The sequence below is a fragment of the Genypterus blacodes genome, unplaced genomic scaffold, assembly GCF_046128005.1.
Source record: "Genypterus blacodes isolate CSIRO-AG114 ecotype Tasmania unplaced genomic scaffold, CSIRO-AGI_Gbla_v1 ptg000029l_1, whole genome shotgun sequence".
In the NCBI taxonomy this organism is placed as follows: Eukaryota; Metazoa; Chordata; class Actinopteri; order Ophidiiformes; family Ophidiidae; genus Genypterus; species Genypterus blacodes.
Window position 1 is genome coordinate 6,943,010 of NW_027466842.1, and position 13,885 is coordinate 6,956,894.

At 46.0% G+C, this 13,885-nt stretch overlaps 2 protein-coding genes across 2 annotated transcripts; one reads left to right on the top strand and one right to left on the bottom strand.

Annotated features, from left to right (window-relative positions):
• Positions 1 to 846: 846 nt before the first annotated feature.
• On the top strand, positions 847 to 4,981 carry btbd2b (BTB (POZ) domain containing 2b). The gene is made up of 9 exons (XM_076144525.1): positions 847 to 1,396; positions 1,485 to 1,604; positions 1,778 to 1,934; positions 2,028 to 2,133; positions 2,255 to 2,452; positions 2,557 to 2,749; positions 2,851 to 2,938; positions 3,179 to 3,325; positions 3,436 to 4,981. The coding sequence occupies exons 1-9, from the start codon at positions 879 to 881 to the stop codon at positions 3,595 to 3,597; spliced, it is 1,689 nt and encodes a 562-aa protein (XP_076000640.1). The 5' UTR covers positions 847 to 878; the 3' UTR covers positions 3,598 to 4,981.
• A 72-nt stretch (positions 4,982 to 5,053) lies between these two features.
• Positions 5,054 to 12,639, bottom strand: LOC142993939 (elongation factor 2b). The gene is made up of 14 exons (XM_076144524.1): positions 12,496 to 12,639; positions 10,926 to 11,140; positions 10,496 to 10,677; positions 10,195 to 10,406; positions 9,920 to 10,098; positions 9,714 to 9,819; positions 9,383 to 9,635; positions 9,101 to 9,296; positions 8,862 to 8,985; positions 7,061 to 7,303; positions 6,589 to 6,942; positions 6,296 to 6,478; positions 5,801 to 5,933; positions 5,054 to 5,681 (listed from the first exon to the last, which is right to left on the bottom strand). Exons 1-14 carry the CDS (start codon positions 12,496 to 12,498, stop codon positions 5,488 to 5,490), a joined length of 2,577 nt encoding a protein of 858 aa, XP_076000639.1. The 5' UTR covers positions 12,499 to 12,639; the 3' UTR covers positions 5,054 to 5,487.
• Positions 12,640 to 13,885: the final 1,246 nt, after the last annotated feature.

Sequence of the window (13,885 nt, forward strand, 5' to 3'; positions counted from 1 at the left end):
CAAATACACTGATGATAATGATAATGGGAAGAAATTGGAGTTGTGTCCCAATTGGCTGTCGTCATGACAGCTTTTTTACAAGACATAACAGCAGAAATACATTTGGGAGTAATGGTATTATCACTTGTCATATGTTCGATTGTGCCAGGACTCTAGGTAATGCTGGCTACTGCCTCACCCGAATAGAGCCATATTTAATGTTAGTAATTACACCTGTGAGTGTACAGCCACAATATCTGAAATGGAAGGGGCCTATTCTACACTGCACACATATGCATATTACTTACAAATTTGCATACGATTTTGGCATTTTCTATACAATTAATATATGCCTGTTACTGTATTACAGCATGCAGCTGTGACAGACTGAATTGCTGAAGCCACAAATACATTTATTTTCTATTTTTCCTCCTGTGAGCAGCCCCTTGGTTTCAAATGTGAATTCAGTTTTCAGACAATAAACCTACCCTGTGCTAAAACACAGGTGTTGCTAATAACATTGATAATTGCTGCATTGCATGTCATTGTGCCCATTCAGGGCCCAGGAAGTGTACATGCTGACTCGCTGTCAGCTTACACATACACCTGCATGCAACAGAGCAGTGATTAATATTATTAGTTTGCATGTTTTCTCTACTAACAGAGAAAATGTAAATGACACAAAATATGCACAATGAATGAGGTCATAGCGTCATTAACAGTGACCTCGGAGTATGACATCCTGTGCTCATAATTCCTGGCTACGCCCCTGAGCTCTAAAAGGAGAGTGCAGCTTGCAGTGTGAATAATCAACGCCGGGCGGCAGCAGATTGCAGATGAGCCTGCGACAAAACCAAAAAGCGAAGAAGTGCGTTGTTTACGCCTACGCTCGGTCCAAGATGGCTGCTGGGGACAACAGCGGCAGGCCTCCTTGCCTTAATTTCTCTGGCCCGGGTCCTTTGGGAAACAGCCAACCAAGCAACAGTGTATTCTCCATGCCAGCATCCAACGGTGGAGCGGTCGGTTCGACCGGGGGAGCACAAGGAGCAGCCAGACGTACGAACCCGCAGCTGGGGCCTGGCGGCGACAGCAACGGCGTTTCGACCGGAGCTCCGCCGACTGCGCAGAACTCCCTGCAGCAGCCCTCTGCGGCAGCCGCTGCAGCAGCCGGAGCCATGGCCTCTCCGGCGTCCAACATGGCAACTACGGCAGCGTCGAACGCATCCACGACAGCCGCACCGACCGCCGCTCCTGCTGCTGCCTCTGTGCTGGTGTACCGAGAGCCGGTTTACAATTGGCAGGCCACGAAAAGCACCGTGAAGGAGAGATTTGCTTTCCTCTTCAACAACGAGGTGCTCAGTGACGTTCACTTCTTAGTTGGCAAAGGAATGGGGGTCCAGAGGATACCTGCACACAGGTGGGTGTATTGACTGCGGGGGAAATGGCTGTCAGTCTGTATTGTATAGACTATGTCTAAAGGTCTTTGTTGACTGTCCACTTGTCAGGTTTGTTCTCGCCGTGGGGAGCGCAGTGTTTGATGCAATGTTCAATGGTGGGATGGCGACAACTTCCACAGAAATAGAGCTGCCTGACGTGGAACCTGCTGCCTTTCTAGCCCTGTTGAAGTAAGAAACTGTGTGTGTGTGCGCGATTTCATCGGTGTTTGTTTTATTTTCAGCCGAATATTTGAGTATTGGAGGCATCAATCTGGTAAATGAAATGTAGATGTGAATGATTTAGTCTTGACCAGTAGTTGTGTTGAATAAAGCAGTTTCAATGACTTGTCCACCTCCTCCAGGTTCCTGTACTCGGATGAAGTCCAGATCGGGCCTGAGACCGTAATGACGACCCTCTACACAGCCAAGAAGTATGCAGTACCAGCACTAGAGGCTCACTGTGTGGAGTTCCTCAAGAAGAACCTGAGAGCCGACAACGCTTTCATGCTCCTCACACAGGTCAGTTTCCCCTCAGGAGGCTCAACTACAACTTAATACAGCTACAACTCAATACCCTGCAGAGAAAAACAGAAGCTTTACTCTTCGTTCCAGGCTCGGTTATTTGATGAGCCTCAGCTTGCCAGCCTCTGTCTAGAAAACATTGATAAGAACACTGGGGATGCTCTTGCTGCTGAAGGCTTCACAGACATTGATTTGGGTAATCTTTTGCCTTTTTTTGGTCCTGAAGGCTGCCATTCCTCTTAACAACATTCATTGCCGTGTTGTATCTCAGAGATGTGGTCTAACTGCGTGTGTCTTCTTCTCTCTCCCTCCCTCAGACACCTTAGTCGCAGTGTTGGAGAGGGATACTCTTGGGGTTAGAGAGGTGCGTTTGTTTGGCGCCGCGGTGCGTTGGGCTGAGGCGGAGGCTCACAGACAGCAGCTACAGCCCACGCCCGAGAACAAACGCAAAGTCCTGGGGAAAGCCCTCACTCTGATCCGCTTCCCTCTCATGACCATCGAAGAGTTTGCTGCAGGTGAACAGGAACTAATTGAAACTGTAACTCTGACTCTTACTTTCATCTCTCTGTGTGTTCTTCATCTTCATCTTTGGGGGGGGGTTATGTCGTCTTGCCCTCAGGTCCGGCCCAGTCCAGTATTCTGACGGACAGAGAGGTTGTGAGTCTGTTCCTTCACTTCACAGTCAACCCAAAGCCTCGTGTGGAGTTCATTGACCGGCCTCGCTGCTGCCTCCGTGGGAAGGAGTGCAGCATCACACGTTTCGGACAGGTGGAGAGTCGCTGGGGCTACAGTGGGACAAGCGACCGCATACGGTAAGAAGCGAGTAGTGTATGACATGACTATGATGAAAGTTGTCAAAAATTCAACGTCACAGATACGGAGGAACGTGATTCTGGTTCCGTTTGCCACTCAGATTCTCAGTAAACAGAAGGATATTTGTGGTCGGGTTCGGGCTCTACGGGTCTATACACGGACCTACAGACTACCAAGTCAACATACAGGTATTGTCCTCAACCAGTCAGCATCTGAAATGTTTCCTGTTTCCCCATGTGATGAGGTGTGTGTGTGTGTGTGTGTGTGTGTGTGTGTGTGTGTGTGTGTGTGTGTGTGTGTGTGTGTGTGTGTGTGTGTGTGTGTGTGTGTGTGTGTGTGTGTGTGTGTGTGTGTGTGTGTGTGTGTGTGTGTGTGTGTGTGTGTGTGTACGCACGCATCTACGCACGCATCTACGCATCTACCTACAGATCATTCATACAGACAGCAACACGGTGCTCGGTCAGAATGATACAGGCTTCAGCTGTGATGGATCGCCCAACACGTTCAGAGTCATGTTCAAAGAGCCAGTGGAAATACTGCCAAACGTCAACTACACTGCCTGCGCTACACTTAAGGTACACACAGCGTTCGCAAGAACAGATACTGCATGCTTACTTTCGGTGTGCGTATGTATACAGTATTTATCCACTACCGCACTCAGCTGTGACTCTGTGCTGCATTTCAGGGTCCAGACTCTCATTACGGGACTAAGGGGATGCGAAAGGTAACGCACGAGTCGTCATCCACCGGCACAAAGACCTGCTTCACCTTCTGCTATGCGGCGGGCAACAACAACGGTACCTCAGTAGAGGACGGTCAGATCCCGGAGGTCATCTTCTATACATAGTCCCCTCCTGATGCGGCTTTTACTTTCCATCTAATGTGATAACCTGTCCTCCATGCGGGGTCAGACCAGAGCAGTTGTATTAGGCCGGTCTCTCAGACAACATCTCACATTGTTCTCTCCATACAGTGCGCTGCAATTGGCCACGTGGGAAAACATGTAGCTTCGAGGTGTTCTGTCACTACATGGGGTGTAGCTTGTCATTGAAAACACTGTCTCTGTCTTTTTCAACGGCTTCCTTTTATCCTATTTTGTTGTCCGAGTGATGCAAGCAGACGTAATGACTGTAACCGATTCCACGGGGGTGGGGGAGGGGCCTCTCAGACTGATCACAGTATTCATGTCACTGTTGTGGATGAAAGACGTGAAGCGTAACACACTGAACTTTACTTTAACCGTACGACCCCCGCTAGTGCAAAGAAGAATCAGAACTGTAGGACTGTAGTTTGTTCCAATTCGCCTCGATAAAGATCCGCCTCCAAACCAGCATTTCACTCGATGTTACATCAACTGTAACTTCCACAGACTCCAAATCAGCATTCAGCAAATCTGAACCAAACTTAACTATACTTTTCTTTGTTCTAACATTTTTGTTGTGTTTCTACTTACAATATTTACTGGTGTCTGTCAGTCATAGAGGAGTTCTTCTCACCGTTGAGGGCTGACCAGCATTTCACTCAGTTCCACATAAACTCTAACCACCGAAGACTTATGAACTCTTATGCTTAATACTCACCGAACCGGACGTCACAGACCATTATAAACCTGTTATTTAGTGTTAACGCATACAGTTTAACCTGTTTAACCTGAAGATCCTTTTCATGGTTCAGTATTGACTGGCATTTCACTCGAATCCACATCCGCCACAAATTCACCCAGTGTAACAAACCCTTGGTGCGTCCGAGGATATAATCTTGATTTAAGCCACAGTACAATCTGCATTTGGACTGAAGACTCTTCCGACTGTTCAGTGCAGACCAGTGTTTTCACTCGATTCCACATCAGCACTTAAGTTCCATAGACTCAAGCACTTTGTTGGCTTTATGAACTCTTGGGAGAATCTGAACCAAACATCTTATGTCTTTCTATGAGGAACGTGCGGTTTGTGTGCACAGACGAATCATCTGTCATGTTCCTGCTTGGTAGTTGCCTATACTCATGATATCTTGCACTCTTGGCCTTGCATTTGTTCATATCGTTCTATGGATGCAGACTAATTCATTTGTTCCTTTTTAGCTTTGTTTAAAAAAAGAAAAGGAAAAAAAAGAAAAAGGTGCGGGTGGAAAAAAAAACTCTCCCTCTTGGTGCAGAAGTTAAAGGGTTGTATATTAAAGTGGCATTTATTAACATATATGTAACTTGAAATAAATATTGATTTAAGTCAGAATCTTGTCGTGTTGCTTTTTTACTCTTTGATCATTTTCGAAGGGGAACAAACAAAAAAAGTATGAGTCATTGAGTATTTCAGGTTGAGTTTTTTAATTCATGATGGCAACTGAGCAAAGGTCTGATCCAGTTCAATAACACTTTGATGTAATTTCCATGGTTTTATCTGGCCGTAAATACGCATTATTGCAGTGGTCTCACAGTGCACTGTACAGCCCCAATCAGGCATATGTGGGGAGGGGGAACGATGAGATAGAATTGATGTGACTGCTTTACCCCAAATGTTGCCCAAACCCTGGCCCTAGGCACTTAGTGTAGCTGTGAAATGAAACAATAAGCATCATAACTTCCACTTGTCTGAAACGGACGCATACGCGTTATTTCTCCCTCCTGTTAAAAGTCAAAATAAAATGTGCGGTGTGTCTTTAAGCCTGTGCAAAAATCTTAACTGTGCCCATGGGGTAGGGTTTGGAAATTGATTTGGTATTTCTAATCCAGGGGCAGAGTTTACAGTTTGTCCAGGTAATTGTCGAGAGCAGGAATGCCCTCTTTCAGACCTTTGCGCTTCCTTATTTCTGCGACAACCTGTGAGGGTTTGGAGGTGCTGTCGCTGGGGTCTCCCTGCAGAACCTGCCAGTGGTCAAACACGCACTGAGGAAAGGCCTGGCCTCCTGTGTTGCTGCGCAGGTCAGCCGTGAACCCTGGAGGGATGACATACACCATACAGGAGAATATCAGATGAGGAAACGTGAAATCTCTTTGCTTTGGAATTCTTATCTTAGCCCGTCCATTACAGGAAACTCAAAACTAAAAAACTCACCGAAGGATTCGTTGACGGGCAGGTACGCTTTCACCACAAACATGGGAGTACCTATCACCTGCGATTCCTCAAATACGTGACCTCGCTTCCTGTTCAACACCCCGTAGATCCCACCGACCACCTGTTCTGGGCACTGCAGGACAGACAACAAGCCGATTGTGAGGTGAACGAGCACGAGGATCTACTTATTAAACGTAAAATACTCTTGTGACATAAGAAGCCAGTCAATTCTGATGTTGTGTAGCTGTGTGGATACATGAACTGACACAAGTATACACTGGAAATGAAAGTATTTTCCAGTTTGTCTTTGATGTTTAGGCATTACCGGCTACATTTCTCCATGTGGAATAATCATAAATACTGATTTAGCTTTGAAACTTTTCCTCTCCGTTTATCATAAAAATTGTCACAGTTTACAATCATCTTATTTTGATTGTTTGATTGAACATTTAACAATTTAGCTTTGACAGTTGTGATTTGTTTTGGGTCACACACCTGGATCTCCACGAGGTAAACAGGTTCCATGAGTCGTGGCTGAGCAGTGATCTGGCAGGCGTACAGCACCCTGCGTGCTGTGGGAATGATCTGTCCTCCGCCGCGGTGGATGGCGTCCGCGTGCAGGGTTACGTCATGAATGTCAAAGCGAACGGCGCGCATGTTCTCCTCGCACAGCACCCCCTGCAGGACGAGGAGGAGAGCAGGTTTAAAGAGGCTTCACCGCATGCAGAGAACATGTGGCATAATGACACAAACACCTTTGCGTATCTCATTACAAATTTGACACCCACCTCTTTTGTCGCCCACTGGAATCCAGCCACCACGCTGTCCTTGATCTCGTTAAGGTACTGCACCCCCTTAGTCACGTCGACCAACAAGTTGGCTCCGCTCCCGTCGGGACCAAAGCACCAGATCTTCCTGGCTTCTGTCACCTCCCACTCGAATTTGTCCGCCAGGTAGCGAGCGCGGGCCTTCAGCTCCTGCCGTGCGGTGACATCACCCTTCTCGATGTCATCGGCCAGACCGTCGGGGAGGGGACGGGCCTTCATGAACAACCGATTGTGCTTGTTGGGGGATTTGGACAAACACATCTGGTATGATTCCTCGCTCACCGTCTCCCTGTAGGACACCACGGGGTCTGATTTCTGGAGAGGAAACAGGTTTAGTGATGCAATTTAACAACCGTTATTTCTGGAGGAACATGAAGTAATAGTATAGAAGTAAGAGATCCTATTCCACACGCCCACACCTCAGTCCACTCACCTTCAGTGGGATGCAGGCGTGGTCCTCCTCCAGGTCCTTCAGGCAGATCTCCAGGTGAAGCTCTCCAGCTCCAGCGATGATATGCTCCCCAGACTCTTCGATGATGCACTGCACCATGGGGTCAGACTTGGCCAAACGCTTCAGACCTTCCACCAGCTTGGGCAAGTCGGCCGGGTTCTTGGCCTCTACAGCGACTCGGACCACAGGGCTCACACTGAACTTCATCACCCTCATGTTGTGGGCCTACAGGTGGAGATATGATGGAAAGTTGTGTCTCCGTGTGGCAATTAACAATGCACTACTTCAGGGGTCTTTAACCCCCTAGGGGGTCCAGGGAGGTACTGCAGGAGGGGTCGCAAAATTGTGGTTGAGTAGCCAATTTTTTTATTTTTCAAAACCAATTAATTTGCCCACACATGTAAATGTCTTTAAATCAGTGGTCTCCAACAGTAGCTCGTCGGCCGTTTCTGAGTAGCTCGCAAAAGGTTCAAAGAATACGTACATTTGACAACACGTCACTTGGTTAAGCTGTTAAAATTTCTAACCAAACAAATTCACAGACATTTTTTGACACCTTTTGTCACAAAACGATTATAAGCCAATCAGCTGTCAGTCCAACTAATGACACTGCTGTCATGTTTGGTTAAGTGACACCCTAACATTCGGCTAGCAAGCACACGCCGGACCTGACGATGATCGTGGAAAATAGCCCCGATAAAAGGAAACAAATATACTGTTTTCGCAAGGAATTAAAAAATTTACGAATGTGAATGACAAGTGTGTGCTTGTCTCGTTCGACACGTTTTTTTTGTTGTTCGACCAATTCACATGAAAACAGGGGGGGCATGTTGACGGTCTACTAAAGATATAGGCAGGACAGAGAGAAGCAGAGATGAGTCACAGCTGGGAAAAAAGCAGCATTTGGATGCATTTTAACAATTGTGACAACATAAAGGCAGAATGCTGAATTTGTAGAATTAAGCCGTCATGTCCACTCAATCCAGTGTATGTTCTTCCAAACAGGAAGACATCTCAAAACTGTACGACAGCGAACGTGCTTCACTGCAGGAACATTCCAAAACTATTTTAATTCCTCATGAATACAGTACCACACTCACTGTCATCTCACTAACATCAGAACAGACTGAATGCATGTGAAGTACAGATGAAATGGGAACTACAGGGAATTGAAGGGAAATTGTGAGTTTAGTGTGAGTTTGACACTGAAAATGTATACAGAAAAAAAGAAGCTCATGTTGCTGAATTGAAGGGCATTTTGATACAAAATGTGAGAGTTGGATATTGAAATTTTGTAAATGTTCACGCAGAAGACGCTTATTCAGCTGGTTTGGGTGGAGAATCAGCGGTGGACAAATGTGGACAAATGTTACTAATAATGTATAACATTATTAGTATGGTCTACTGTGCTGTCAAACGAATCTATGAAGCCATCAAAGCTGCAGCGTCACTTGGAGACAACCCACAGCCACTTAAAAGACAAACCTGTTGAATACTTCCAAACTAGTCCAAGGTCAACAGACATTGATGAGAAAATCTATGTTTATACTAGGCACCAGGCCCAGTTTGATATAAAACACAATTTTATACAATATATATAGTAGGGGGTCACCACTCCATCTCTCCATCTGTTTGGGGGTCCTTGGCCTGAAAAAAGTTGAAGACCCCTGGACTACTTTATCATTACCTTCACTACAGTATAGACTTCATTCCATGTCAACATCCTACACATTATTGTTATTCCTATTCTTATATTACAGAACAAGACAAAGCACTACTCTACCTGTTCGAAGGTGGTTATGGTCCCAGTCTTAATCAGGTACTGGTCTACTCCAACGAGACCCACGATGTTCCCACATGGGACATCTTCAATTGGCTCTACATATCGGCCCATCATCAGAATGGTCCTGAAAGAAAATTACAAAGTGCAAGAGGAGAAGTCAAAGGTTGTTTAAGATATAAGATAGGAAGCAGTTTGGATCTTGGGGTCTTCTTCTCTGGTTTCTCACAGACGGGACTCACCTCTGGATGGGTTTGATGAAGAGGTCCTCCTTCTTGCCCGGGGTGAAGTTTGGTCCCATGATACGCACCTTTTGGCCAGTGGACACGCAGCCAGAGAACACGCGGCCGAAGGCGTAGAAACGACCTTTGTCGGTGGTTGGAACCATCTTTGAAATGTACATGATCAGGGGAGCCTTTGAATCACAGTTCTTGATACCTGAGAGGGGGACAGAGATCATGTGGATTTGGTCACCACGAAATACAGCCAGAACCTTTAAGAGTGTGTGTGTGTATTCTACTGACCCATGGCGATCTCATCGTCTCCTGGCCCTTCATAAAGCAGCTCACAGCGATATTTCTGTGCGGTGACAGGGGATGGCAGGTGGATGGTGATCATCTGCAGCAGGGCCTCTCCGGCAGGAAGCCAGCGGCGCATCACGGCCTTCAGGAGAGGCTTTCCCTCCTTCTCCTTATCTTCCGTGTCCAGTTTGACGTCCAGCTTCTCGATCAGTTTGGCTGTCTCGTCCTTTTTGAAGTTCATTATGGCATCGAACACCTACAGACGAAGAGGAGAACATGTGTGTTAGGGTTTAGCAGTGACAGAATCATACTGTTAAGCTGTAGGTCCATTCACCTTAAAGATGGGGTCCAGAACCAGCTGACAGAAGGTCCGTGGGAGTTTTTTGCCATCAGGACTGTTCGGAGTTTTGCTAAACTTGCCGGCAGCTGTATCAAAATATCTGAAGAAGGGTATTTCAAGTTACTGCACAACATAAGATAGATCTCCTCAGCTCTGGATCTTGGATCTGGACATGTTAGTGTGCGCAGCAGTGTGTGTACCTGTCTCCCCAAAGTTTCTTCATCATGTCCTCCACCTTCTTGGCTCTCTCTGCTAGTCCAAGCTGAGCGTATCCTTTAGCGGCAAACTTAGCCACATACATCTCAGCAAACTGCTTCAAGGTGAACGCCCAGCCATGGAGGCCGGACCCGAACCCGACTGTTCCAATTACAGGGTCAATCTGAACAAAAGAAGCCCAGAATTCTGAGAATTAGGCAAACATTTACAAGTCATCATATGACTGAGTGCGTGTATGACGTTTGAGCGTGTGCGTCACCATGATGTTCCCCATGGGTCCTGCCTCATCTTCTCCATAGGTGGAGATGATGACGTTGACGTTCTCCACAATACGCTGGAAAGTCTGGAAGAGCTCATCTGGTTCCAGCTGCAGTTCAAGCAAGGCCCGATCCATCTTGTTCATCATCAGAACGGGCTTGATGCGCTCAGCGATGGCCTGCCTGAGCACCGTCTCTGTCTGCACGCACACACCTGCCGGGAGGACAGGTGCACAAATGAGTGAAAACCATCTGAGGTGCTGGATGCCGAGGCAAAGGGGTCAAATATGATTTAGGATGTACCTGAGACGCAGTCCACCACCACCAGGGCTCCGTCAGTCACCCTGAGGGCAGCGGTGACCTCAGAGGAGAAGTCAACGTGACCCGGAGAATCGATCAGGTTGATCAAAAAGCCGTTTCCGTCTTTAGACTGCTTGATGAAGGCCAAATCGTTATCACAAAGTTCGTAGTACATGGAAATGGCCCTGAATGACAGAAAAAATCGTCACCGTTTCGCACCACACGCGCTGTCTTCACAAGTCACAGCATAGTAAACGATCATGTAACTCGACACTCTGACAGGCCAGCAGCTCCTTTTATTCAGCTGAGGCAGACATATTGAGCCAAGGAGTCATTCAGTTTATTTTTTCCACATTGTGACTAAAAGTGAGGCAGCAGCTGTTTCTACACATGAAAATGGGACACACAGCTGAGGTTTCACTAAACCACATACGTCGACTTGATGGTGATGCAACGCTCCTGCTCGTCCTTGCGTGTGTCCGTGAAGCGAGTCTCTCCGGCTCGGGCCGAAGCGATGATACCCGCCTTGGACACTAGGGAGTCCGTCAGGGTGGACTTCCCATGATCCACGTGGGCGATCACGGACATGTTCCTGATGTTGGACTTTTTGTCCATGATCGTACGGATCTGATCCACTGTGAAGTTCACCTGAAGGCAGGGAGGGAGGGAAGGAGGGAGGGAGAAAGGGAGGGAGGTGTACTTAGTAAATATCCAATTGATTTAGTTTATCATATTTGGCTCTATACTGTGTGCCACCTGCCATTTCTCTGAAGCCATTCCACGCTGAGCTAAAAAAAGAAGAGGACGAAACTGAACCCCCGAGCTGGATAAAGAACTCACCGCATGGCCCCTCACTGAGCTATGGGGAAATGACTGAGTCTCCAGCCACACACTGTGGCAGAGAGAAGGAGCTGTACCATTTTACACTAATTATTCAGCATTTACTGTAAATGCCGGTGTGCATAAATTACAGAGCTGGATACTCATGATGCCTCATGAGTCTTGGGTAAACCTGGCAAACAGCATTAGTCACACCTGCGACGACACTAGCAACTTCCCTTTACACTGTTCATACAAAATTAGTAAATGTATGTTCAACTGTACTTTGTAATGTCAATCAATGACAATCATTTGTGAAGCCATCCAGACTTATGAGCTCACAACAATGATGTCATTTTATAACTATGATGTCGCAAAATTATGAATTACATATTCAGAACTAAATTATATATTTCAGAATATAATCCTTATGAATTACTAATAATCGAGTTAATCTTTGGCTATATGAACAGAGACTTTGATTAGTGAACTAGCTGCACCTTTGATGGTTAATTTTCCTTTTGTCTTATACGCTTACGTGTTAGTCACTGTGGACTATATTGTCGCTTTAAGTGCGCACTTGCCAAACAAACGCTCCGTCATTATGTCATTTAGCGGCTGTCTCCTTACTGGATCAGTCTAGCTAGCACGCCGGCTAAGCTGCCTTGGCACGGTTACCCTGCATCGTCACTGTTACAGAAACATAAAATGGTGCTGCTTTAATCGCGATGATGTTATTTAACAGTCATAAACCGGCACAGACTTATCGATTCGCTACTTAAACCTCTTAACCACAGGCCCGAGGGCTCCCTGTCACACCCTGCAAGGCTCTGTGCGTTTTGTCACACGCTGTATCGGCTCCATAAATGTTCCTGTGCCACCTTGATATCAGACGCTCCGATCGTCACAGCGGGCCAAGCAGTGAAGGCCACGGCCCAGCCTACTCCGTCGCATGGCTCTGCGTACTTACTCAGTACAACATTTTTATTAACACAAACACATCTGACTACATTACGTGTCAAGGCTTAAGCGGCTGTTCGGGTCGAACCTTACGGGCTCGGTTATGGTTTCACAAGTAAACTAGAATAAAATGAAGGTTATTACGTGGACATTACGGCCGCCGCAGCTAAAGAATAAAATACACAAAAGCAGGAACACTCACTAATCTGTCCGTGTTTACTCACCATATTGGCTGTTGTTCGGAGGTGCTGTGTGTAAGCGGGTTATTGCTCTAGACCCACCGCCTCAGGGAACAGGCAGCGCGGTACTGACAGGAGGAATGATAAGCAGTGCTGTGCTGCCGTCTACTGCGCACAGGAACGCGCTGTAGGACACGAGCCGCGCCACCAGAGAGCGCTACCGCTCTAACTTTGTCACATTTACCTTTGCCAAGAAGGTTGGTATTTTTTCACCCGCCAGGATGGTTTGGTAATTTAGGTAAGTGGAGCATGGACCAGGGATGAACCCATTCAGATTTGATGTGCTTCCAGATGAAGCGGTTGATCATCCAGGAATTTTTTATTGATTTATTCAGATTGCCTGTCAGGGCATCAAAAGTTGTTTCCAAACTCAATGAAAAATCTATAAGTGAACGTAGAAGTCAATGCACACAAGATGACATGGGTCATGGAACATGGATCTTATCAAAATCAGGTGCTGCCACAAACTGTCACAAATGGTAGGTAGTCTATCCAACTACAATGACATGCCACAACTGAGAATCAAAAACCAACAAAAATGTTTGGGTCTGAAAGGTTCAGACCAAGATGATCAAAGAGAGCAGATGTGCAAAGTGCTTTGTGGAGACCCTAGGCAGACACTCTCAGTAGTTAATAAAGCAAGCAGTACTCAACATTTCCCCCTCTATCCTCTCATGCAGGGCCACAAGCTGTTGCAGATGAAATAGCTTCAGTGACATATCCCTGTGGATTGGACGGTCCCTGCTGTCCATGGTGCTGACCCTGGAGCTATCACAGGTACACACCTAAGGAATGAAAATGAGCAGTGATGACAAAAGATGTCTTTATTCATGCGTCTACTGATAACTATACCTGTTTTCTTTCTATTGGTGAATTTTAGAGGTGAACACAATTTCAACATAAAACAAACATAAAATCAAATTAAAGCTTAATAAATTATTATTATTACTATAAAATAATAGACAATATAGATTTAATGTATTTTTTAGCCTAATTTTTTAACCCTTAGATGCATAAGTGGGTCAAAAATGACCCGGTGAGGTTGTTTTCTTGAAATATCTTCGTAATGAAAAATTGTTATCATTTCATATTCCAGGTATTCCTCAAAAAACATGTTTTTGATATAATGCCATTTACATTTTTAACTTACCTTTTATACATTTTAAGAAATTGTAGTTTTTGTATTACTACCCCAAGCTTCCATAAGTGGGTCAAAAATGACCCGCATGCATTTTCTATGGAATCCAATGGGAACCTTTGATTCTTATCACCTGTGGCTGTCAGGAATACATTACCTGTGGACCACACAGACTATATCAGAAGTGTCACCCCTCAGGAAGATTATTTTACACAGCAAGAGCTGATACGTGTAAGT